Source organism: Vidua chalybeata, chromosome 17, assembly GCF_026979565.1.
Source record: "Vidua chalybeata isolate OUT-0048 chromosome 17, bVidCha1 merged haplotype, whole genome shotgun sequence".
NCBI classification, from domain to species: domain Eukaryota; kingdom Metazoa; phylum Chordata; class Aves; order Passeriformes; family Viduidae; genus Vidua; species Vidua chalybeata.
The window spans coordinates 6,653,765-6,680,603 of record NC_071546.1 but is presented as its reverse complement, the minus strand read 5'-3'; the positions used below and the strand labels follow the sequence as shown (position 1 = coordinate 6,680,603).

At 38.7% G+C, this 26,839-nt stretch overlaps 1 protein-coding gene across 9 annotated transcripts in view; it reads left to right on the top strand.

Annotated features, from left to right (window-relative positions):
- Positions 1–1,474: 1,474 nt before the first annotated feature.
- ZMYND8 (zinc finger MYND-type containing 8) overlaps positions 1,475–26,839 on the top strand; it is a 49,615-nt gene continuing 24,250 nt past the window's right edge. For 4 of the 9 annotated variants that reach the window (XR_008433933.1, XR_008433932.1, XM_053958969.1 and 1 more), the window contains exons 1-3: positions 2,119–2,375; positions 12,319–12,389; positions 23,040–23,188. Coding sequence is in view for 7 of the 9 variants with exons in the window: in XM_053958969.1 (XP_053814944.1) it covers positions 2,362–2,375; positions 12,319–12,389; positions 23,040–23,188 (234 nt within the window). In the remaining 2 variants the exon portion in view is untranslated. Of the gene's footprint in view, positions 1,494–1,771; positions 1,845–2,118; positions 2,376–12,318; positions 12,390–23,039; positions 23,189–26,839 lie in introns of those variants that run through there. The other 5 variants (XM_053958968.1, XM_053958965.1, XM_053958966.1 and 2 more) reach the window with 4 other exon arrangements.

Below are 26,839 nucleotides of genomic sequence, written 5' to 3'. Positions count from 1 at the left end.
ACACAATGAGCATAAATGTTAATGGCTGACAATCCTCACATTTACTGCTTAGGGGAATCAAAATTTGGATGTTTGTATGCCAGGGGTGATATCTCTGAGCAACATAGGCCTTTAGGTGTTCAATTAAAAAGAAATCTATCTTGAATGGTTTGCACTGTTGAAACTGATGCAAGTATTCACTGAATGTCATGAATTTCCAGTGTGTTCCTGCTGCTGTACTGGGCTGTATGATTCGCTTAATTAATAGCAGCACTCTCCCCAGTTTCTGCTTCATTCCTAAACCAGAACAAACGGTCAGTCAGTGTATCCATGAGCCTTCCTGCTCCCTGCCCTGAAAAACATTGCAAAATCTAAAAAGAGAAAATGCTTCCAGCAGGGACTCCAGAATTCCTTATGAGATGATAATTTATACTCTGGGCTGTTAATCTGCTGTTGCAGCCTGAAATGCAGAGACACAGAAGTGTAAGCGCAGCGATGGGCTGCTGTGGCAGTTCCTTGTGACAATGCAATCTCAAGGAATAATCTGAATGCAGAACGGGACAATGCAGAGCAGGATGACTAATTTTACTGAGTGGCACAGTTATGAGTCACGTCGGCTCTCAGGCAGTGAGGTTTGTGTGGTAGTTATATCGTGAGAGGTGCTGTATGGAGGTAAGGGAGGGCACTAGGTTTTGTTGTGGTGATTGTTTCTGGGGTTATTAGCACTCGACTAAACGTGACGTGCATATTCTGTTTGCAACTGTCGTAGATTTATGGAAGAGGGCTTTTTATAGTTGGTTTTGCACAATCTGAGATCCTGCATGTTGTACTGGAAGAACGTTTATTTTTCTTTGGTTATTCTATCTCATTATTTAATAATTATTGTTTCAATGTTAAGTGTTTCCCTCTACACCTTCCCTTGTTTTTTTTTTCCTTGCTTTTGTTTAATAAATAATTATTTGATATTCAATGTGCTTCAGATTCACCCCTTCATCTGCAATTTCCATTGCAATCTTCATGGCTACAGAATGATAATACAGAGCTATATAACACAAGACGCAAAATTTTGAACAATAATACAAAGGCATGTTGGAGGCTTTCTAAAAATTTAACCTTTAAGATCTTCATCTGGAGTTAAGACTTCCTTCTTGGCATAACGATAAACCCTCCCACTTTCACTGCATTAGGGAAAAGAACGGAATCACATTTTTTAATCAAAAGCTCGGGAATTGGCCCAAGATCAAACCGGTTGCTTACACGCCGCTTTCTCATTTTATTTCATTTGCAGCATTTTTGCAGGAGATAAAAAGGTAAAGCAAAACCATCTGAAAAGCTACGTGAATGTTTTCACGGGGGCAGGCTGATAACTTGCCACGTAGAGGAATCAGTGTTTTCAGGGCCTGTGCTGCATCTTAAAAAGCACCAAGTCCTACAGGGTTAACGGACAGGAAGCTGCAGTTACAGCCGCTCCTAAGGAAGTCAGTTTTTGTGTAACAGCCCAGGCAGGCCGAAAGGTGGGGGCTGGGGGGCGATTGGAGATCTCAGGGTCTGGGGTGACATGGATATTTTTAGTTTTGCTCTGCAGCATTTTAAACACGGGGAGGGCCTGCACCAAGTGGTAGCAACGCTCTGTGATAAAGCAATTTCAGTTCTGGAATGGTTTTTGGGAAAAGGAGACATGAGTGTTCCTGCTTAAGGCTCCTTTTTCCTATTAAGACTCAGCATACCGTGGTATCTAAAGAAATCACGCTGTAGGTACACGGTTGCTCTGCTGCATGTTCATATATTTAAATTCTGGAGCAGGAGAACCCTTCTCTGAATCCTGAGTTACTAATTTCAGTCCCTTCTGTGCACGTGTACTCTCAGTAAGTTTTGCTCTCCGCCTGTGGCCTCGCTTTCTCGGCCAGCACAGCCGCAGCAAAGCGAATTTCGCTTTCCGTGCAAACAAAAGAGCAGCTCTTGCGACCTGGGCGAACTCTGCCTCCTTCGGGTTTAGAGCACCCAGCTGCCTTCAACAAACGGCACGCTGGGGCGCATTTGTCGGGGCAGGCGGTGTGCGGGCGCTTCCCCGAGGCGGGCAGTGCGTGCCCGGGGCCGGGCCAGCGCGGGGCCGGCGGTGGCGAGCGGAGCCGGGCCTAGCGCGCCGGCCTGCTCCGAGCCCGGGATGGCTCCTGCTCCGGGAGCCGCACAAAGATAATCGCTCAGGAAGTGTCTCAGCCAATCCCCTGGCGCTTTACATGCGGATTTGCCGGGGCAGCCAATCCGGGGGCGGCTTTCATGGGGAAGACAGATCATCAAGCCCAAGTGCCAAGCCCTCCCTGCCCGAGTACTGAGAGCCTGTCCTCCATGTTTTATAAGTATTGACATAACACTGTGTTAACAATGCATCCACAGAGGTAAGCCTTGCTTTTTACATTGCTTTTTCTCTAAGACCTATGAGTTGTGGGTTGAGAGTGTGATTCTCTGTGATTTCTCGTGCAAAACTCACACCACAGCACTTATATTAAGTTGGAACTGTTTAAATTTGCTTTCTTGGGTCACATGGTTAGTAGCCATTAGCCACAGCTTTATTTTACAGTCTGGCAAAGCCTTGGCATGCCTACTTCTTCACAGGAGGATGGTGTTTTTAGAGTTTATCAAGATCCTGGTATTCCAAAGGAGGTTTCTGTCTCTGAGCAGTTTGCCAGCACTATTGTCTGTTGTGTCACATGCCTGCTGGAGAGAAAATGGAAGCTAGGGAGCAGATGCATTTAACTGCCCTACAGGGAGTCAAGCAGGGATAATGGCAGACAGAGGAACAGGCAAGTTTACCTTTCTAAACAGTGAATGGAACAGCTAAGATAAGTTATCTCTGAGAAAATATGGGATTTTTAAAAACCTAGGCATCAGCAAAAAGTGCTAATGGCAGATTGTAGATATTGGGCCTAGGTGGTGGTGTGCTGTTGCATCATGTTTTTTATGCAGCTTATCTTAACTTAAAATGACTATTGAACCTTTTTTCTTGCAGGAGTAATTAATACAACGCTTTTCTCTTTCTGAGGGACAATGTATGGTTAATATTTTGTTCCTTTAAAAGGGAGTTTTTATGCTGCAGATTTTGGAAATGGAGTGCTGCTCAGTAAAACGCAGCAGTGCATCTGTTTACAAATCTGATGCTTTATGGAAAATGTTTTTGAACTGTTAGCTTTCTTGTTTTGCATAGTTCAAATAAACTAATGCAACTTTTATCTGTGCCTTTTTGTTTTACATTGTATCAGCCACAGTTCTGTCTTGTGGAGTCCAGAAGATATAAAATCATGTGTGGTTCATGACAGTAGTACATGTTGTTCGTTCTTGGGTTTTTTTTTCCCTTTTATTTTTTTTTTTTTTTACTTTTGGTTAAATGCTACGTAATTATTTCAAGAAATTCCTTTTTGATCAATTCCCAAATCTGCCAGCCTGTTGTATCTCCTTAACTGGAAAAATGAGATGGGTGCTTGAACAGTTGGTAAGTAAGCAGCATGCTACTCTCTGAACATTTTTAATAGTTTTCCAAACATTTTGTTTTTACTGGGTCAGTCAGTGCAGTAGATGAAGTGATGTTAGTGGTTAGTCATATAAAAGATCAGATTTGCTTAGCGTCCATTTTAAGGGACTTTTACATGTAAACTGCTCTATTTGAATGCACTGTTTTTCTGATAATTTGTCTCTAAATTTTGAAGCTTTTACTTCCTGTTTACCTTAGGCCAGTGAAAAATATTCTACTTGCTGTTTGTTCCTAGATCATTAATTACCGTGCTTGCAGGGTAAAGCGCGTTTTCACCGGTCCTTGGGCTTTTCGGGTGTGATGAAAGTGCTAGTGCTCAGCAATGAAGTGACCTTATGAAGTAAAGTAAATAACACTTAATGAGCATATGTTTCTGATACTATACCAAGTATAACCTCAGACAAGCTTGCTTGGTTTATAACTAATTTAGAAACATTTTGTGCTCTTTATAAAGATTTTAATTGTAGCGCCTGCATGCTTGTTTGAACAAGCTGTTTTTCAGTGATCACCAGGGCTGTTACAAAAGCAGAGGAAGGATGCTCTTTGCTGCTTTTAATGTATTTTTTGCACTTGTTTTAACAGTCCATACACATTTATTATTTTAGGAAAGAACTGAAAGCTAGGCTGGCTTTGCAAATAAATGACTGTGCTGAGGCACAGGGCATGCAAACTTTTATAGACCCTTGCCATGTGTTTGGTAACGTTCTTTAACAAACAATTTACCTCTGGTTACTTGTTTACCAGTGTGAGTATCTTTGAATATCTCACTTTGGCTAAAAGCTTTCCTACCCCCATCTCCATGTTCCCCCCCCTCCCCCCCCCCCCCCCCCCATCCCCTAGGATTAGATTTATAAGAACGTCTAGTTCAATTTGAAACCTGAAATACTGCTGGGGTACCACTGAATTTCATGTGATAGTGTTTCTGTATGCAATTTTAATGCATCTTTCAGCATGCATGAAAGTGCTGACACAGCTAAGAAGTTATTCTGGTTTTTGCTCTTCAGTTGCTAAAAAGCAGAAATTACATTTGGACACAGTTTTCCTAGTAGTAGTTTATACATGTTAGCAGTTTACTTTCAGCCTTTAAGAGTGAGCAACACAATATTTGTTTAATGTGAGGAAGCAGGGGTAAGTGATCTGCAATCAGAAAGCTTGTATTAAAATGGCTCCCACAGGTTTTGTTAAACCAGGATCTGTTTCAAATCTGCACCTCCAGACACGCTGCTGACAGTGAAGCGCATTTGTGTGAGCTGCCCTCGTGCATGTAATGAAACGGAGCATCGTGAGTCTGTTAAAGTTCACTATTTTCAATCACTCGAGTGTAATTCTTTTATAGTTCACAAAAAACAAATGTCTGCATTGCAGCAAGATGTCTGAGGCAAGGTAGAGACAGCAGCGTTGTGCCTCAGCTCAGCCCAATGGCGCTGCTCTGCCAGCGCCGGAGCCAATTGCCGCAGCAGGCAGGTTAAAGATTGACAATTGCAGTGGCAAGGCTGAGAAAGGCCTTCTGGAAATTTCTGCCATCTTTGTTCCATCTAAGCAAAGCAAATTCAGACAAGCTGAAGGATTTCAGATGTATATGTTTTTTGGTGCTTTGTCAAGGTACAGTGTTATCACTCACTTCCCTAGGTTGTGTAATAAGCTGTTTTTTCTGTTCAGGACAGATGGAATGTGGGTTTTTGTTTTAAGTGACAGATGCAGGGAAAAAGCACGTATGCTTTCTCCTCAAGATTTTACTGGCCTGGATCTTGTTACAATCACAATTAGACAGGACATGTATGAAGCAATGCAGCTGAGGTTTATTCAGCTTGGAGCAAATGGCCATTATTCTGATTATAACTAGCAGTTAATCGTATAATTACACTGTAAGTTTTCTGGCTACTAGAGAGTAATTTGAATTGCCCAGAATGAATATGATTAGGCATTATTATTTAGTGCCAACATCCAGTTACTTTTGTAATTAACTGGACAAAGAATGGAGTGGGGGGAAAACAAAGGAGTGATCTGGATTATAAATCACGGTGAAAACAGTAGCTTTTTAAAAGCTACATGCCTTTTTCATTCTTTGCAGGCAAACTGTTTTACTTGGAAGCTAAATAGTGCTAGGGAAAAGCTGAGTAATTTCTTTAAACAAATGACACTACTTAACATATTGGAAATGAAAAAAATGCAGAGTATAAACCACTCCAAATGTAACAGTCACCCCCCCTCACAGTAGGTAGGAGTATGAAATGTAGCAGAAAATCTACATTGCTACTAAGGGAGCATGTAATGAGAGGAGCTTCATGCTCAAAAAGCAGAAATAGATAGATTACATTACAAATTTAGCCCTTCATATCATGTCCACAAACTTCAACTGGCTCGTCTTCCTGAGCTGCCTTCCATTTTGTGATATCACTTTTGCTTGAGGTTTTTGTTGTTGTTTTGTTTTGTTTCTGGTTTTGTTGCTTTGTTTCTCCTGTTCTGCCTTGCTTTCCACTGTATTGTGTTGTATCACTTCCCAGCTACTGTGGATCCAGTAGCTGAAAAGTGATAGCTGGTGGTCAGCTTTCCATAGTGGTGGTACTACTCCAGCATAATTGGTTAAAGGGTGATAAATCTTAGTAAAAGCTCTCCTCTGTCTGAAATTTAGGGTATTAATTTGAATTTCCTAAATATCTTGAAAATTGAACAAAACCTTTGCCCATGTAAAATGGAGTAGACAACAGTTTTCAAATTTTGTTATTGTGGATCCCCAGTATTTTTCCCATGGGCACATGAATCCCATTAGGGTGACTTTAAGCCTGTTAGACTAGGTTTGATTTACTTGGTTATTGTCTGCAAACCCCTTTGTGGTACTACACTGGCTTTGAGGGGTCTGCAGACTGGAAACCAGCACAGTAGGCCATCAGGCTTGGCCCTTTAAATTGTATTTAGAAAGTAATTTAAATACATTTGTTAATAAACATGCCTTGTGTTCATTAAAGACTAATTTAGCCATAGCTACATAGGAAGTGAGTTTCATGTATTTGGTAGTTGTCTGTCATTCTCATGTTAACCCTTTATTGCCTGTTGCCAGAGCATCTGTGTTTCACACTGTGAGGTTAAAACCATGCTGTAGCAGGATGTTACCATTCTTAATTCAGCTGATATAAACCTTTACTTTCAAGCATGATTGTTGTCAAATTATATTTGTAGCATCTAAAATCTGTAGCTATTTGGTTGCCTTGCTTGGGCCTCAGCTGTATTATTTATGATCTTAAGGATGACTGTGTGGCACCAAGGATTCCCCTCCCTCCCCTGATTTTTTTCTTTTGTGCAGCTATTTTGAATGGACAGTGAATAAGAGTAAGGTTTTAAAAAGAACTGAAATGTTCTTTATGTGAAAAAATAGTTACTTTGCTTGTTATCACAGGTAACCAGCTTAAACATTGCTGTACATGGATATCTGAACGAGCCTTTTGTGTATATTAATTACTTAATAGAAAGTATTATTTACTTAATACACATGGAGCACTTTGCAGGGAATTCTGCAAAAGGAAATGTAAAATGTGAGGTGCTCACACTGGAGGGTGAAGCTAAAATTGAGTGATTTCCTTAGTAACCTGTGACTTCACAAATCTCCCTATCTTGTGCCTTTTTAGTTAAACGTTCGGATGTCAGGTGCCCTTTGGTCCTTCTTTACCATTTCTGATATTTAGATGCTGGCTTTGAATCTTGCCCTGCTGTGTAAACAGGAGCTGCTGGTATTGAACAAAGTGCTACCATTTTAGCTCCAGAGCAGGAGTGAGGCAGTGCAGTGCTGGCAGACGCCATTTTAAGAGCCCTGCATAAATAGCATAGCTACCGATGAGTAAGAGACTGTTATAGGTGAGTGCTCATACAAAGCTGCTATTTATTCAGCAATGGCATGCAAATAGTGGTTTTTGGTTTTAAATCTTTATTGAATGCAGGTTTTTTTTTTTTTTTTTGGAATCATTATTTAGAATTGCTGCTCACAAATGTGATGCATGAGAGGCAGGAATTAAAGATGAAATTCAGTTTTAGTGCTTATAGTCTGTAATCAGTTTTTGTTTTAGTCTTTAATCAGTTTTGTTTTGTTTTCTGTTAGTTAAAAGAAAAAATGAATTCCAGAAATATGTAGTTCTTGATCTGAAATTCTTGTGATATTCCCTGATGTAGATCTAGATTGTGTATGTGGGCATTAGCTGTTTCGAGTGGTTTTCCATATCTGTCAGTTTTTCTTGGTTAAATGTCAAGGTGCAGTAGTTCATCTGCAACTTTTAATTGCTCTTTGTAGTTACTGTGGGTTAGAGCAGCTTTATATATTCTTGTATATGTACATTTTCTCAGGTAAGTACTACTATTAGTAAAGAATGATTTTCCTAAACAGAAAAGTCAGTATATAATTCAGGGATGTGAAATTTGAAAACCTGAATTTTATATTAAAAAAACCACCCTATCTTCATTTTGGTAGAGAACATATTTAAAAATTAGGCAGCTGAGTTATTTTTCCATTTTTACTTAAGTAACAATAAATCTTGTATGTTTGCAATCCTTTTTTTTTTTTTCTTTCTGTGCCCAACTCTCCCCAAAGGAATAACCTCCACCCCTTCTACCCTCATTCAGACATGCTAAACTAGTTTGTATGAAACAAATTAGCTTAACATTTTAGAAAACAAACTTTTGTTGTTGTTGCAAGTTTTGTCAATATGAGTAGGAAAGTTTTAAATGATTAATTGGTTTTCTGGTCATTTGACAGGGAAACTGGCAAAGCTTAAATTTCAGTTTTGTTCTTAAAACGTGTTTCTCTGTGTTCATTCATCTTAATGAGGAAATAGGAATAGCTTTCAGAATTACATAAGGTATTTTTTGTATTCATTTAGGTACTTTATTGAATATATTCCAGTGTCATTTCTGATCTGCAGCTTCAGAACATCCCATTCATATATGCATGACAGTAACACATGCTGGCTGAAATAGCTGCTCTGAGCCCTGCAAAAATGAATTTTCAAAATAAAACTGTCTAGAATAATCTACTTGACCACACAGTTATTGTTTCCATGGAATGAGATACTTGTTTTTAATTATTTTGCTGCTGGTCTTAATTTTCCTTTTATTTTGTTGTGGGTAATAGTAAGGTAACTGATTAAGAATGTGTTTTTCTAGAATTATTTAATTGGAAATCTTTTGCTAATATCTGAATTTGGAAGTTTGTGCTTTATAAAGCATTTTCAGAATCTTTCCTGTACTGGTGGAGGGTGCAAAGGTGAAAAGATGTCAGCTTTAGAAAAGTTACTGTAAACTTGCTGTGAATTGCTGGTATGTATTTATAAACTCGAATCTCAAAGATGACCACTACAGTCATCACTGCCAACATTCAAACAATGTCATGTTGTGGAAGTCATTATACATTACAGCAAATAAAGCAATGGGAGATGCTTTTGAAGAGCTGTGAATGTTCAGTATCTTTTATAGCCATGTCTAACAACTTTTATTTAACTGTTCCCCACCAACACTGGGATTTTTTTTTTCAGAACAGTCTCTGTGGTTTTCTTATATACTTAAATGTTTGTATAAAAGATTAATTAATTGCAGAGACTACAGAGATGCCTCTGTTCCTCTGAGGCTCAGGTTTCGTAGTGTGGTAGGTAATTGCTGGGTTTTGTGTGAGTGATGCACTCTGTACACGTGTGTGTATAGGGAATGTGCTCCTCCATTGCTGAGGAAAGTGGAGAACTTTGCTGTCAAGTGGAGAATACAGTTTTGACTGCTCATTTATACTTAAAATCTTTGGGAAGGCTGCTTTCGGGCATCCTTTACGTGGTGTGTGCATCCCTGCCCATGGCAGGGGTTTGGAACTAAATAATTTTTAAGGTCCTGTCCAAGGCAAGCCATTGTATCATTCCATGATTCTTTGTATCAAGATTTTGCAAGATACTTTGTTCACCTTACAAGTGTTTCTGAAGAATCTTTTTCTTGTTTATAGCACACTTACAAGAACACTTTAAAAAGGTTGATGGAAGAAACTGACTCAGTTTCCTAAATTAAGCTTGTTATGTGAGCGGAACACATTGTGAGCTGGAAAACCCTGCTATGCTGTCACTAATGGGTAGGAGTCCTGCCCTGTAACCCTCTGCAGGTCTGGGTTTAGGTCCAGGGGCACAGAACATCCTCAGTCAGTCTGAAACATCTCCTGGGCTTTGGTCAGGGAGGTAGGAGCAGTTCCTGCTATGATGTTGCCATGGATCCCTCACTCCCATTTCTCAGCCAGGATTCATGCACAACTCTCTAGATTGTAATACTGATTTGTACCAACTACTGTATCTTTCATGCTGAACCATATTCCCCTGAGGTTGTGTTTTAAACAAAATGACCTGATTGATTTGGATGAGTCTGGAATATTATGATTGCTTTAATGTCACTTAAATGTGAGCTGTTAAAAGGGTGGTGCCCTTTTCTCCCTGTGTGGTTCTCCCATTTTCTGCATATTCAGCTGCACAGTGAGTTACATTCCAGAACTGATTTGGATAAAATGGGCATGATTTCTGGAACAAGAAGTTAAGGCTTGGGGGAACCATTCCTTTTAGTAGCAGCCTATGTAAAACGAGCATTAGTGTTCAACCTGAGTCTCGTAAAGCCTTGTATGTCCTAGTCTGTGTCTGGAGCTGGACTTGTATTTTAGAAGCAGTTAATGTGCACTGCCAGATTTCTCCAGTCTTACAGAATTACTGGGTATGAATACATATTTACCTGTATGCATTATTGATTATATATACATGATATTTTAAAAATATGGGGTTTATTACAGTTTGGCGATATTGAAATAGGATTTTATAGAGAGGGAGGGGAAGAAAAAACCACCAGTACAGCACTGGAAGAGAACAATGAACCCATCCCATGAGCCCATCCCTTCCCTTTGCTTAGGAGAGGAATGGGCAAAGGCAAGTGGTGCATGAAATGTTTTGGTGTCTGCAGGCACTGCCAGCTCCTCTTTGCTGAGGCCCCTGGGAAAGGGTGTAACAAATGTGCAGAATAATTGATCTGCCCATGCATAGTAAATGTGTGAGCATTGTAGTATGGTTGGCTGTGTTGTGCATTTAATCTGCCCATGCAAAATAAATCTGAGAAGCATTGTGTTACAGTCAACTGTGCTACACATTTACCATAATTCTGGTCACATGGGTGCCTTGCCTTGCTCCTGAAATGATCAGAGTAGTCCATGAGCTGGGAGGTAGATGCTGGTAGAATAGAACTTCCCTTCAGTGTTTTGTGACTTTAAAGGGCTTATTTTGTAAATTATTTCTATATCCAAATGACAAAAAATAATGATTTCTGGCATTTGTGGTACTTCTCAGCTATGGGTTTTCCATACCTTGAGCTTGGTTAATGTGTATGTAAAATTTCTGCTGACATAACTGTACTGTTTAGAACTGTGAAAGGAATTGCAACCCAACCCCCCAGTAGGTCACAGTTGATTAAAAGTGGTTTTGTCAAATAGCAAGCTAAAAATCCTTCTGCTGTTAAGTTTTACTTTGTTAAGGAGTCTCTTTTAACTTATACCCGTAACAAAACTCCTGCTAATATAAACTGTTTGTCAGGCTGAAGAGTTTCTCTGGTGTAAACGTAACCAAGTCCTCAGTGTTGTTTCCGAGCTCCGATGAGATGTCTCAGGCAGATTTATACACAGTGGCTAAGGCAGAAGTCTCCAGCTGCCCTCTTGGCCCTGTCCCTGGAGCTGGGGTGGCTGAATGGAACCTCAGCCCACTCCACATCAGCAGAAATTCATAATCTGCCATATCAGTGCAAACTGCTATCAGCCACAACTTCCATTAACAGACTGAGTGGTAAATTGTCCCTGTATAGGAGGGGATCTACATCCCTCATGGCTGCTGTGCTCTGGTGGACACTGCAATACCTGCCTGAAGCTCCAGAATCCCATTTGTCCATCACTTTGAATTTGGGTTTGCTTCAACATCCTGTGTTTTCTTTTACCTTTCATCTAGGATAGTCACATCTCCAAAATTGCTGTGTAACTCTGTGTTCATTCCTGTTCATCTTTCCTCTCCCTTCCATCTTCTTTCCCCAAAGTGACTTAAGAAGCCAAATTGATTAAGTTGTTTTCTTGAATGGCATCACTTTAGAATATCACAAGTGGAATATCAGAAAGTCAGATGTACTTTGTAATAATTTAATCCTGCCTGGAGCAAATGAAAACTGACTGTGTAAGATTGAATGGTAACAACTGTATACTGTTTGCTCTTTACAGTTCATAATTGGTGGGATTGTATTGCCAGTAAATTATAAATATTCAGTTTTCTGTTATACAGTCTAGTTCCAAAATCCTTGAAATTATTTAATTGTTTTAAAAATTACATTTAACCTTCTAATTTTACAAGTTGTTCTGTGTTGCTAAGTCTGTTACTTCAACTAATCTGTTCACAAATGCTGATGAGCATTTAAATGTTGGCAGGCATCTGTCCACATGGTTTATCTGAGATTAGAAGCTGCAAGGAACAGAATTCCTGTTTGTCTGTCACACGCACACAGTTCATACATACATTGCCATAATCTTCAGTACATGTTACAAGACTGTCTTTGGTACAAAAATGTAATTTTCATGCCTGGTAACTTGCAGCATATGTGTGTACCTGGATTGTTTCTCACTGTGGTTTGATCAGTGTATGCTCTGGCAAACAGCAAACCTTTCATTCCATCAGAAATTTTGATATAGTTGTGTTTGATAGTGTTGGGTTGAACTTAATGGATAGAAGTTAGTCATGGGATTAATACAGTCTATAAAGTATTCTAATTCACCTTCTTGAATCCTGCAGCTTGGCTGAAGAGGAAATAAAGGCAGAGCAGGAGGTGGTGGAGGGGATGGACATCTCCACTCGATCCAAAGGTGAGTAAGAGGAATATTTCAATTAGGTTCTACAACACAATTACTTGTAAACCAGGGTGGTGAAGCTGTGTCGTCTGCCATGAAGCTACTCTTGAGTGGAGACCCAAGGTTCACTGTATTTTTTACAATGACTACTGTATGTTAGGAAGTGTTTTAATTTTTCCTTGGTTTTCATTATGTATCAAATCTACACACACACATATTTCAGTGTTATTTCATGTTTATTAATAAATAAGGTTAAATTACCAAAAAACCAGCAACCTCTTGTATCACTTATCATGGCCTCCTTTAAAGTTGTACTTCTAGATTGGCAAGACAGGAGAAAGTAGTAGTAGCAGCAAAACTGTTAAGGTAGGATTTCCTACTGTAATGAATTCTTTTTTTTTCTAAGAATAAAGAATCACAGTAGCATTTCAATTTCCACCAAAATTAGTCCCCTGAGCAGTATGTATTTCATGGACATTCATGCTTGTCCATCTCCTTCTGTACTTGTGGCTGAGTTTACCTGAAAACCATTTCTCTAGAACAGCAGTAATAGTTACTACCATTAGTTTAAAGTTCTGGCACATACCCAGTTACTCTTCACATTCCTACACCAGGGCTCACAAGTCTGCTCAACTCTGAATGTGCAGGTGGGTTTGTCTTGAAGGCATGGCACAGATCATCTGCATGTTTTTTAATGAGGAAGCTTGGCTGGATAACATGGTTATAAAATTGGATTCAGGTCTTATTTGTACTAACAGACAGTAAATTTCTTGTTTCAGTTCTCATGGTATGGTTAGGTGAGGTAGTACATGGGATCTGACACCTCAGAAAGAGATACACTAGCTCCTTTTGTCCCTTCTCCCTGTCTTTTTCTCCCTTCTCTCCTTCTGATCTTGTGTGTCAGTCTCCACCACTGGACTGCTTTCAATATTTACTTCTCTTTGTTTTTCAGTTTTCTAAGCCAGCAGAAAGTAAATGTTTGTGTTGCTTTAATGATTGCTACTGACTGGGGTGAGCTCCCAGCTCTGCACTCCACCACTTTCTTCCTTTGTGGTGCTTGTCACATCCTAGCCACTTGAACTTTCTAACTAACTTAAAAGCTGAAACATTTTTCTGCTGTTGTAAGGACCAGTTTGTTTGTGAAACAGTTTGATAGCATAAGAACTTGGTAAAACAGACAATGGGACTTATCTACCTTTAGCTGCCCATGAAATCTCATCTTTTTTTCTCCTTAGAAACACTGGCCCACTTTCTAGTACTAGTAAGAGTTCTGTATGCCTTAACTGAGCTAAACTATTACTTATGTCACTCTGACATAGTTAATGTCTAAAAGACACTTAAAATCTGATATCTACTTTTGGAGATGTTTATGTTTTGGTTCTGGTGCTTTAATCAGCCATAAACAGGTGTATGGGCCATACGAAAAATTTTCATTTCCTCATGGTAGTTGTAGTGCTGCCCTGACCTCAGGATATGTTGTTTCAGTGAATTAAGTCCACAGGAGACTTTTTGCTTTTTGTTTGGTAGGGTTAAGATGAAGCTGCTTAGGACAGTGAGCTGATTTAATATCCTGGTTATTGAAAAGGTCAGTCTGTCATGTCCCAGCCTTCTCACACACATGATCTTGCAGCTTCCCTTGCACTGTGGGCTCTTAACAATTAGAACTGGTCAGTGCAGAGGGATTTAACCTGGCAGAAAGAGACTTGGGTTTTCATACTCTTTACTGTTGTTGCAAATCCCTGAACCAGCTGATGCCAAAGCCAGTCTCACCGCAGTGCTGGTTTAGGTTGACCCAAGCTGTCATTGTGTGGAAGCCACTGGTCCATGCATAGATGTTCTCCTAGTCTTTAAATAGCAGTGGGAGTGATGTAAATGGCATTTCTGTATCACCATAGTAGAGATAAAACTTAGCAAGTGTTGAATCACTTTAATAATAAGGGAATTGGTATTTGTTTAACTAGATACTGATTTGCTTTAGTTGGTTTGTTAAATTTAACATGTATATTGATAAAAGCCCTGCCAGCAGCAATCCAAGGACAAGAATAACAACCACCCACCCCAAGCCCTTACAGGCTTGTTTTTTTCCAGTGAAGAATGTGGGATATAAAGAACTCTTTACACTTAACTGTAAACCATTTATCTTTGTTGTATACCCAACCTAATCTGTAAATTAGTGATATAACTTTATAATAGTTATATAGAAAATACAGTTTCTCACGGTAAATAAAAGAATCATAAATGTCGTCTCCAAGAGCTGGCCACATTGCAGGCCAGGTGTAATGAATCTTTCTGGACTCCTGTTATTGGGACTGAAACAAGCTTCTCTGATAGTTCAATGCAATATTTCTGCAGCAGAGAATTCACAAACCAGAATTTCAAAACTGTTATTCTGCTCTGTGCAAGGCAGAAAAAGTGCAGCAAAGTTCTCAACTGGTGGGATAGTGGCAGCAATGTCTCCATTTGCAGCAATTAGCTTGTGCAGAGTTTTGCTTTGTGTGTTTTGGAAAGGATATAGATGAGGAAGTTGACCCTATCTAGGCAAATCTGGCGGGGAGTACACAGCTCTTTGTGCTTTGTTTGGGTTTTTTGATGTGTGAGAAGCCTGTGCAGGAGATCAGTCGATGGCACTATACAACTTCAGACTTGACCTTGAGCAGCAGATGTGCTGCAAGTCTGTAACCTGCTTGCCCAGGTGTGGTTTGTGCAGCTCATGTGAGGCTGTGTCTAAAGAAAGTTGTAAGGAAATAAATGTAATTGCTGTGATACCAATTAGTCTGATGCAGACCTCCTCATGAACATTCTTGTTTTGGTATAAGCAGTTTAATTGCTATAATTCAGTTGCAGTTCGATTTAAGCTAAACTGAACCATGCATTGTTTAATCAGTAACGTGGGTCTGAACACAGCCTTTGAATTGGACTAGGTAATGTGGTGGTTTCAAAGCAGCCTGAGCTGGTCAAACTGCTCAGTGCAGCAGTTTTATCCACTTCCTTCCATACCTAAGCTGGCAGGAAACTAACTGAACCATAAAACATGAACAGTTTTCTACTAGCTCAGTGTGCTGAAACAGCTTGGTGGGCTGCCAGAAGTGGTGTAAGAGAGAAGGCAGGAATACACCAGTTGGGTGCAGGAAGTGTGGAGCTTTGTTAGCAAGCATTTAGACAGGGCTAGGCTGGAATGAAAGCAGAGCTGGAAGGCATCACTGACACTTCTTACTTTATATTGTGATAGCTAAAGCGAGTCTGTAGCTGGGGTCAGGGCCATGGAGTCCTACATGTTCAGCTGCATTTCTCTCCTCCTTTGCTGGCTGTAATGCTTCTGCTGTTGCACAGTCAGCTGTGTCAAGCAGCTGATCTAGCAGAAAATTGATCATTTTTTGTAGATTTTGCCTGAATCATGAACCGATTAACCCTCCTGTTACACACTCTAGTGGCTGTCTCCAAAAAGTTGTGGGGACAGATAGCTGGTAAGGTGGGAAAGAGGGGAAGAGTTACTCGAGCAGTTATAATTTAGATCTGCTTATAAGCTGTGCATATGCAGCCTTGTTAAAGACAAGGTTTTAAAATACACTGCTCTCTTGATGAGAACAAGAAAACATAAGGCATCTGAGAACTGGAAGTGGGAAATGACAGCTTAAAGAGAATCCAAAAACAGGAGTTCAAAATGCAAGGAATCCAAAAACAGAACATGGAGTGAACAGAGGATTGCCCTTTAATGAAGGAGAGAGGCCATGGATTACATGATTATATTTTGTCCTTTGAATATGATACATTAACATGTCCAGCAGAAACATCTTGTTATGTTCCAGCCTTATGGACTCCTTTTTAATCTTGTTTATTAAATATTTCAAGATGGGGCTTGCAAAGTCTCTGGATAAATGTCTAAGCATTTCCAGGTTGTGGTTTCAGTGCAAAATCTGTCTTCGCTTGTTCTCTTTGGACAGAGTGAGCTCTCCACTGAATGTTTTCTTCCTGTTTACCTGGAAGATTTTTTTTTTTAAATCCTCTGTTTAATTTAGCTGCTAACAGTAGCAAGCTGTGGTGGCAGATGGACTTCTGTGTAGGTTTTTATGTATTTCAGCTGATACTGGAACCATTGCCTGTTTAGTGCCCAGTCAAAAGGAGCTCTTTAACTCTCTTCTTGCCATCATCATACATCTCTTACGTTGCCTTTGCATCTCTGCTGGCTCTTAGGACTTGGGTGGAGAGGTTCTTTCCTACCTGCTTTTCTCACTGAACTGGATTACTGGGGAGTTGAGCAGATGTTGGACATTGCTGGGAGCAGCCTTGCCCCAGCAGGGTCAGCTGGTCATTAGATGGTCTTAGCTTGGCATAAAATCATATACTGACGCCCTACTGCTTAGTGGAGAGAATTCTGACGTTTACAGGTTTGAGGGTTTTTTTCAGGTTTGTGTTAAAGGTTTGTGTTTTGAGATTTGTTTCTGTTTTGTTTCCTTTGGTCTTAGGAGCTTAGGAGCTCCTCTCAGTGGTAAAATGTTCAGATACCATGACTTTAAATACAAAAATACCTAATTAAATGGAATTCTGAGAATGCATGATACATTTTGTAACAGTTTCATAATAGTACATCTCTATCAGCTTTCTTTGTAGTGGTACCAAGTATTTAATCACACAGAGCTGAGATTCTCACTCCAGTGTGAAGCTGAGGCTCCTGCAGGGAACAGAAGTGCAGCCCTGGGCTTTTGTCTCTAGTGCAGAGCCCTTGCTATCAGCAGTCCCACCTTAGGAGGGCCTTGGGACAGCAAGTCCCCCACAGCCAGGCTCCAGCTTATCCTTGCCTTTCAGCTCTTACCTTGCAAGTTGTTGGGAAGTGTTTCTTTTTCTTTATCTCCCAAAGTCCTACAGTGAAGAAACAACTAATAGTGTCTTTTTGTACTTGTGTAAAACTCTAACGTGGCAGGAGTTCATCAGAATTTACACAACCACGGCTGACCTCTGTTATTTATTGCATTAAGTAACTGGACTGGGTTAATTACATCAGTTGAAGTTTCTGGAATGTAAACAGGGCTTTAGTGGTTGGTTGCAGCTGCATCATGTTTCAAAACTCTGGCACAAAATTAAAATTCCTCACAGCTGAGTGTAAGTTCTAACAGATTTATCCATGATTTTATTAAGCTTTTAAGATATTTACCCTTGCTAAAGTATTACAGGTAATGGATTTGAAAAATCAGAAATCTTTTAACAGCCAATCAGGATAATAAATTTAACTGAAAAGCTTCACAGTTCTGGAATTCATCTAAATTATTAATTGAAACCTGTTCTATCAAATGGGACAAGTTAGTATTGCTACATTTTCTGTCAGATTTCTTCATTGATTACACTCCATGCCATTTAAAGTACAGACATTCAGAGATTTTGAGGAGGAGTAAACAGACGTGACAGTCTAGGTGATTGCTTTTCTTATTCCTTCTAAAGGTATAGATACACATTTCTGCAGGGTAATGACAGCTGGAGCAACCTTCAGTCACCTTTCTTTTCTTGTACCTTCTCTCAGACTGCCTTCTTATAGCTGTTTCTTAAATCCCATCAAATTAATTCTTCATGCAACTGTTTTTAATAAAGTTTTGGTTTTTTACATTTTATTGAATTTAAGTCTTTGATTTGGTTCACCAAATGCTGGCAGAACTGTTTGTGCCATAATAAAAGGCATAGCATGGCATTGGGAATTAAAATCTAAGTGACAGTTTGAGTGTCTTAGTCTTACGTGGGACAGTTGGTTGTGTTTCTAGTTGGAAATGTTATTCAGAATTTTGCATATTTGACCCACTTGCATTGAGGTATCAAAAACCTGCTTAGATCACAGGAAACTCATTGGTGTAACTAAGTCTCAGTTTACTGATGTCTCCTGTGAGGCTAAAATAATACTTTCACTGAAAAAGCACATTGCAGTTTCTGTCTCCTGGAGAAGAAAAATGACTGCTAATCTTACCATCTTTATCACAAATCATATTGAAAAGCTTTTTTAATTTCTTTTTTTTGTTGTTGTTACTATTTGAACAAATGTGTTTCTCAGTTTCCCTCTTCTCACTTTCTGAAAATTTCCAGAACAGAATTTTTATTCTTTAAGCAGTAAGCAGCTCATTTTTAATAGGATTTATATCTGCAATCTAAGAAAATTAGGTACAGGATTTGAATAAGTGATATTCTTCATGAACGTAAACTTGATATAGATTTTTTTATTGTCTGCACTTTATTTTGAAATGCAAGACTTTTCTTCCCATCCACATAATCTCAAAGAAGGTTAGTTCTTCACTCATAGTAAAGGATATTATCCTGCAATTTCCACACTTTTTGGGAAGGCTTTAATTTTGTTTGCCTATCTTGTTTGTGAGGTTGAATTTGAAAATCATGGTCTATTGGAATTCTGATTTACTCAGGCTTTTCTCATTCTCCTTGCTATCCATTGCATTGAGGATGGGGGGCTAAGGCAGCATATCCTTGTCAAAGTCACATTTCCATCCTTTTCCCTTAAACTGGCACTTTCAACTCTGGGACTTGTTGTTCTGCTGATTTAACTGAAATTAAATTTTAAGGTTGTTGTTCATTTAGGCCATATCAGTCTTCCAAACCATCTTGCTTCCTGGGTGAATGAACCACAGTGCTAGAGAAAGAAAAAAGGAAACAAGTTTTATTTATGGGAGGGTGCTGTGAAGCCTTGACTTTGGTGTGGATTTCAGCTCTCATCAAGGCTTTATTGGGAATTCACCATTGTTTTAGTCTGGAATTGCTTTGATTGCATTTAGCTTAAGTTTTTAAATTGAAAAATAACAAAAAAGAATTATGAAAAGAATTATGAAAAGAAGGGCATAAGGGGGTGTCACTGTCAGCCTGTGGTACTGAGCAGTTTATGCTTTGTTCTTACAGTAAGGCATCTTGATGTTGCTTGTTTTCAAGAAGAGTTACATTTAAATATCACAGGAAAAGCAAAGAAAACAACATCCTACTTTTACAGGTTTTCTGAGTTGGCACCTGCTTCTATTGAGAAAAGCAAGACTTCTCAGTTGTCAGGGATCCCTGCTATGGAGTGTTTACAGTGCAGCACTTTGCAATACACAGAGTATAAAAATATTTCTTGTGGTCTGTGTTCCATATGCTGCAGCAAGATAATACACTTTTGTTTGTTTATATAATTTTTTAAGCTAAACTATTATAAGTCATTACCATAGTTATCTGCTTACAAAGTGCATTGCCATTATATAAAGTTGGACTTACAAAGCAGTCATAAAGTGTGAAATGAAGTTGCTTTAGGGTTTAAGTAAACTTCAGTCTATCCCCTGAGAGCAGTAGTTACTAATCCTTTAGTCACATGATGGCATACAGAAAGAGAGATTTAAACTTCAGGTGAAGCTCAGGTTAGCTTGTTGCTCCCCAGTGAATGATTTGTAAGAGTACTCAGAGGTGCTTATCGTCAACCTTGACAACATCAGACCAATTAATACTAACCTAGTGCTGTAAAACCAGAGAACTTTTAATGAGAATTTCAAAAGTTATTTCAGGTGTCTATTTTTTCACTTGAGCTGGAAGCGCATTTTTAAACTGACGCTAAGAAAGAAAAATCACACAAAAAAATCAAGAAATAAATGCACTAAGGTTGCTTGGCAAAATTAATATTTTTAGTACAATTGGTTTATCAGTGAGAAGTTTGGATCAGGGTGACATGCTCAGTGTGTGACAGGAGTTCAGTAGGAGCAGGGAGATTGCACAATCACAAGCCAAGTGGTGACCAGCTGGCATGGTGAGATCCTTCTTAAGGTGAGACCATTCAATTCTTTTTGAAAAATATTTTCTTATCATAGGGGAAATCACAGAAATTCTTGCTGTTCCCTTTTTTGAGCAGAAATTTGAATCCACCCCTTACATAACTGATACAGTCACCAAGTTACCACACAGCTTAAATTTGGTCTCTTTTGTTCTTTTCCCCCAGATCTCTTTCACTTTTTTCAAGTAACCCTACACTAGGGAAATGATTCAAAATTAAAACTTAACTTTCCTCCTTCCAGGTTGTTTTAACAGGGATCAGTTTCTTGACCTGGCTCACAACTCAGCTACAGGAACTCTGTTCACACAGCTGGGAGAGCCAGGGAGGGAGAAGCAGCAGTTTGTGCTAAACAGGGTATTCCCACCGAAAGAAATGCACACAAAATGCAATTTTTTATCATAATTAGAATTGAAAACTATAGCTCAAACAATTTAAGAAGATGCTACCATTCTTTCTTTACTTGAACTGAATTAAAAGATTGTTCGTATTATCAGGTGCCTCAGAGTTTGGTAAATTGGCAACATACTGTGGTAGTTAAAAACACTGGCCTATTCCACTAGCACAACTAAATCTGAAAAAATATGCCTGTGCATTGCTGTTTTCCTGTCTATTCCTTAATTTTTCCAGTTACATTGCCTCAAGAAAATGTTCGTGCATTTGAATAACTTGCCAGCTGAAAAAAAAAAAAAAAAAAGGAAGTGTATTTCAGGTCAGTTTTTGTACCTTGTCTATGAGTCACCACTAGTTGATTTGAAAATCCCCAGTACACTCAGGCTTCTTGAACCAAGGAGGAAAATTACATCACTTTAAGTAGTTTTTGAAATTACTTAACCAAACATACATGTTTGTGTGACCATTTCATAAGATTAGTATTGAATCAGCACCTTTTCTGCTGAATTCTGTAGCTTGGATTTGGCTGTGACTGAATAGTCATTCAGTTCTGCTTTAGCTAATAACAGTTTAACATTTTCCTGACCCTGAATCAGTTTGTTTAGGAAAGAAACAACACTTAAAAGTGAAATGGATCACCTGATGGGGGCAGGAACTTTACTGGTGATTTTCATACTTAGAGATGAGACACAATGTGCAGTGTCACAGCTTCTTTGTAAACCTCACAATCTGAGGCTGAAGAGCTGAAAGGAAACCAGTGTGCTCCAGTTTGTGTCTGGAAGTAAGAAATAAAGGCAAAGAGCAGAAAACTCTACTGTCCATTTCCCCTCCTGGTTTACGGTGTGCCTGTGTAGGTACAATCTGGAAATAAAAGCCCAAATCTCTTTAGGGAGTTACAGGGATGGCTTTTATTTGCTGGTGAAAAACTTGGGTTTAGAGACCCCTTTGAGGATATTGTTTGCAAATAATAATAAAGAAACAAAGACTTTAATGTGGTGGTGGAAAGATGAGAAAAGGCATGGTATGATGCTGTTTTTTGTGGATCACTCTGAATGCAAACAGCTCCCATGCTGAATAAGCTCCATTCTACTTTCATGAAAAAAACCAGCATTCAGAGCTTGTCTGGTTTTAGGTTTGATCATTTTGATTTACTTGTGAGCTTTGGTTTAGCTGACACTGATGCTGCAGTTTCTTCCAGGATAGCTGGATTAGCACAGCTCTCTTGGGATATATGAAGCATATCCCAGCCCAAGGAGTTCTTCTGCCACCTTCTGTGCATAATCAGCTAAACTGACAAACCCTCCGAGTTTGCTGTCAGCACACTTGTACTGTGTTGGCATTTTTTATTGTTGTAATTACTTAAGGAGGGGAGGAAACAGACACTGTATTTTTCACACATATAGGTGACATAGCAGCTCTTTGTATTGTCAAACCAATCTAAATTTTGGGCTAAATGGAGCAGGAGGCAGATTTGCTTGAATCCAAATACAGCAAGTAACAATACAGACACATTGTATTGATTGATTTCAGCCAAGGCATGTCAGCAGATAACTGGTGCTAAATGCTGCCAGTATGTGTAAAAGGGTAAGGGTGTGTGGGAAGGAAAAAAAGTCACAGGTTTTAGTGTCAAAGCTCAAAACATTACAGGTCTTTGTTTATTTAAACCAGAGTACTACATTTTGCCAGCATTATATAGCTTATGTCAACAGAAGAGTTTCTCTGAGAGCTGACACTAATATGTCTGCTGAAGTTGCTGTGCCTACAGAATTAGTGGCAGACAGTTCTAGAATTGTTGAAATTCCGGATGTTGTTAGCCTGGTGTAGGTATTCTAGGGTAGTAAAACACAGGATGGGCAAACACTCCTACATTTGTTTTCTCTTTCAATTATATGTACCTCCACCTATATTTTCATGTATTTTTCATATTTATTTATAGTTTCCCTAAATATTGACACATGTTAACCAAGCTTTTGATCAATCAGAATTCATCATATAGCACTATATTTTCCGTAGATTTGTGTAGAAAGTGGCCAAAACCACTGCAAGTTTTTAATTTTTTCTGTGCAGTTAAATATTAGGGGGATGGTTCAGTTCTTTCTCTTGTGATATTGTTGAATTCTGATCCCTGTGGTTCTGTGTATAATTTTGTTTTGCTACATGCATTAAAAACTTAAGGAAAAATTAAACTTGTGGACCCAACTCTGATGACATTTCACTTGTATTTTGTCAGAATCATATCACTGTTCTGTGACTGTCTTTTACAGCTGATTGTGTACTTGTTTCTATTGAAATATGTCAGTTCTTTCTAATTGAGCTGAGCATTTAGTATTCACTAGGGATTACTGAAATTTTGTTCTGAGAGAATGAAGTAGCAAATGCTCTTATTTTAAAAAGATGAAATAAAAATCTTTAAAGAGCGTGAATGACAAACCATAGCATTGTTGGAACATTTTGCATCAATTTGCAGACTTTAACCACGTTGTTTGTATCTGTTACAGATCCTGGCTCTGCTGAACGCACAGCACAAAAACGGAAATTTCCCAGCCCTCCACATTCCTCCAATGGCCACTCACCTCAAGATGCATCAACAAGTCCTATAAAAAAGAAAAAGAAGCCTGGTCTATTGAACAGTAATAATAAAGAGCAGGTAAGAGAAGTCATGGTTTTATTATGCCAGAATATGAAACAGTAGAGGATATAGAGATGCTGATCAGGAGCTCAGTCTTCTTCAAGGATGCTCCATGTTTGTACTCTTAAGGAATTTTTGAATGCAGTGGGGGTAGGAGTTGGTATCAAAATTTTGATTATTGCTTTACATCTGTTGAAAAAGACCACTTGTGTCCTGCTTAGTGATTTCATGTATAACCAATAAATGCAATGTAGAACATAATTATTATGAATAATTACAACAATGAATAATAACAAAACCAACAATAGCTTTTTTTTATTAAAACCATTAGCAGGAAATGTTCAGTAGTGTGATAACCTAGATTAAGAAGGGTCTCATAATGTCAGTGAAGTTCCTCATCTGCTTGCAGTCCTTTCCTATTGCCTGTTAGTCAGCTCCACCTTGGTACTCTGTATATTTCCTCCCCTTTCTTAAAAGTTTCCAGGCAATGTACACTCCTACCAAACTAGTTAAATCAAAGGGTCACACTGACTTTTCAGTCTTTATGCTTGTAACCTTATTTTTACTGTCTTCTGAATGCAGAATTGATAGCATTTGTTGTCCTTCTTTGAACTTGACTCCACAAGACTTTTGACAATTTCTTATTCATTGTATGATGCACGTGAAAGAATTGTATGAGTTGTATTGAATAGCAGATGTTGTAAAGCATCTGTATCATCTTGGAGTAGATTACATGAAAGCAGTCTTCAGCCTTACCAAAATTACTTCACACCCGATGTACTAATGACATGCCTGTGTATTTTTCAAAGTTCATTTTTGTGTCATGGGGTTTTTTGCCAGTGTCATATAAACACAGGCTTAAGTTCTGAGTGTTCAAAGCACTTTCTCCTGCCATAGGAGCGTCCACATTATCCTGGTACAGTTGCACTGGTGAAGAAAGAAAATGAAATTCCTACTCACTGCAGTTGTCCTGGAACAAAAGCTGTGAATAAATCAGGCCTCAAAACTCAGTATAAATTGTATTTTATTTCAGGATAATCAGGAGGTGTAACTGTATCATGTGGAGGTGCACTGGGGTCAGTTTGGCATTTGCCAAGCTTCACTGCAGCCTGGGTTTATTCCTTTACATCTTGGACATTTTCTGGGCAGATATTGCCCCTCTGAAGTCTGAGCTTGTAACTGTGCAGTGCAGAGATAATTTTGCAAACAGTGGAATTGAGTCCTTGGGTATTAACTTCTGCTTTTTCTTCCTGCATTTAAAAATGTATGTGAAAACGCAGTTGCAGTTGTTGAACTTGATAAATTCCCCTTGGTAAATACTTTTCTGTTTTCCAGGTATCTCAGACCTGAAATGTACAGGATAGAATAAAGTTGTGTATCTAATGAAGAAAACCTATCAGACTTGCTTATTTTGCTGTGTTTGTTACAAGTTAGCAAGAAAATACCATCTGTTTAGTTCTGTTTAGCTTTTACAAGTTGCTTTTCTTTTGATGTTGTCTTGCATGTCGAATTTGAAGTGGGCATGCTTGAAGATTGTCATGTCTAAATAGGTTCAAACTCTGCTCTCTGTGGTAGCAGGAGTTGTTTTTAAAGATTCTTTTACTGCTGAGCAGATGTGAGCTGAGCATGCAGGTTCTAGTTTTGCTCTCAGGGTGACTTTGAGTATGATGTAGCTGATAGCTGTGGTTCTGATTGACTGATAAATCTGTTTTGAGGTATGATAACTTCCCTGGAAACCTCTAACTTGAATATTCTACATTACAAAGTGCTTTATAGTACTTGAACATTTCAAGATACCATTACAAAGATTATAGTTGCACGAAGCTTTGTATTACATGTTGTGGGTGCAGTCACAGATCTTCAGAATGGTGCCATCAAGTATTTAAAAGTGCTGAAAATCAAGCAAAGAATTAAGGAATTGTAGAATGTAATTAAGGTGAAAAATCAGGAACTTCTGACATTTAAATGGGCAGTTATAATGTAATTAAAGTTGTCAGCTTGTTTTACTACTAGTTTCAATATTAATTTAAACTGAAAATAAACAGTGATCTTTTTCTCTCCAAAACAGCACTACAGTACTGTTGTTTGTTTTCTTCAGTTTTCTTTGTCATTCTACAGGTCTTAATAACTTCAATAAAGCCTTTAAAACAAGCTACCACCTAGTTGAGCTTGAACTTTAATAACTGTTAAAATTTTAACTCTTCAAACATAATACTCTGACTAGAACAAGTGAAAATGTCCCTTGATGCAGTTGAATCATTCATTTTCAATCTTTTAGTTTTGTTCTTTGGGTCTCTGTTGAGTCTCTAAACCCTTTTTTGTTTTGTTTCTTAAACTTGGCTTAGGCAAAATAAGATGATAGGTGTCTAAATGATAAAAGCATCCTTGAACAGAAACCAAATTCATCTCATTTGCCAACAAAAATTGACTTCTCTTCAGTTTGGATGTTATCATTTCTGTGGAGGTTTCACAGATTTTATGTTTGTCTTAAAGCAGAATCTTTGAATCTTATGCTGTTAGTGTGGATATACTACTTATATCCACTTCAAAGTCAGAATATATATTAAATTCCTCTGGTAATTTCCTTTATCTGCAGTGGAGGGAGTGTTCCACAGCTGCCTTTCCATGTATACAAGACTGAGATGGACTCACAGCTGTAGTGCAAACAACACATGTTTCTGCACTGGAAATTACAATCTTCCCTTCCTCACTCTGGTTTCTTTATTTGAATGCTTGTTGTAGTAATTAGTTTGAAATGGACTGAAACCCTTATGTTGTCCCACTTATTCCACAAGATCTCATAGAACCATCCTTCTGAAATTCTTGTCATGTTATGTCATTAAATGTGTGTATGTAGAAAGTACAGAAGTAACACTTTGCCCATTTCTGTGGTGGGAACAAAGTGTCTCTGGGCTTTATCATCTGTAGAATAGAAAATGAAAACCACCAAAACTGGCACAAAGTCATGTGAAATTTTAGGTGGCAGAGTGTTTATGGATAACATCCTTTCTTTGCCTAAGTTATTGTATAGTGTTATATAATCTGGGTTTTTTTGAGATACAATATCTTCAGGTGGGTTGTCGCTTCTACCTTGAAGATCCCTTATTCCTGCAAATAATTAGACCTCCTCCTTTGTAACTTTAGGTACAGAAATACCATGGTTCAAAGTGGCATGCTGGTGCTCTTTGGGGACAGTATTTATGCCCTGTGTGCCTGATTTTGTTCAGGATGCCTCAGAGTTACAGAACATATGTTTGGTTGCCCTGTTCTGTGAATCACATGGGTGTGTGACAGCTCAAGAGTCTCAGAAGTTGCAGATTTGTAAATGGTGTAGGATGCTTGCAAAATTACCCGAGAATAAAACAGAATGGTTCTTCAGACTACAAGTGTTTGGATAATTACACGTGAAGTCACAAGCAAGTGGTTTACATCAAACAAAAAAGTCACATTAAATGAGCTGTCTAAAGTCTCAAGGCTGTTTCCCTCCTCAGCCACCCACCCCTATAATGAATATCAAACAGAGAATTTGAGTTCCCTTGTCATTAATAAATAGAAAGTAGTTTTCTGTGTTAGCATCTCTTATCTCTTATCTCTTCAGAGATGATATAACAAACTTTTCGTATCTCTGGACCCATTTAAGCCATCCCAGGCTCTTCACATCTTGTGTTT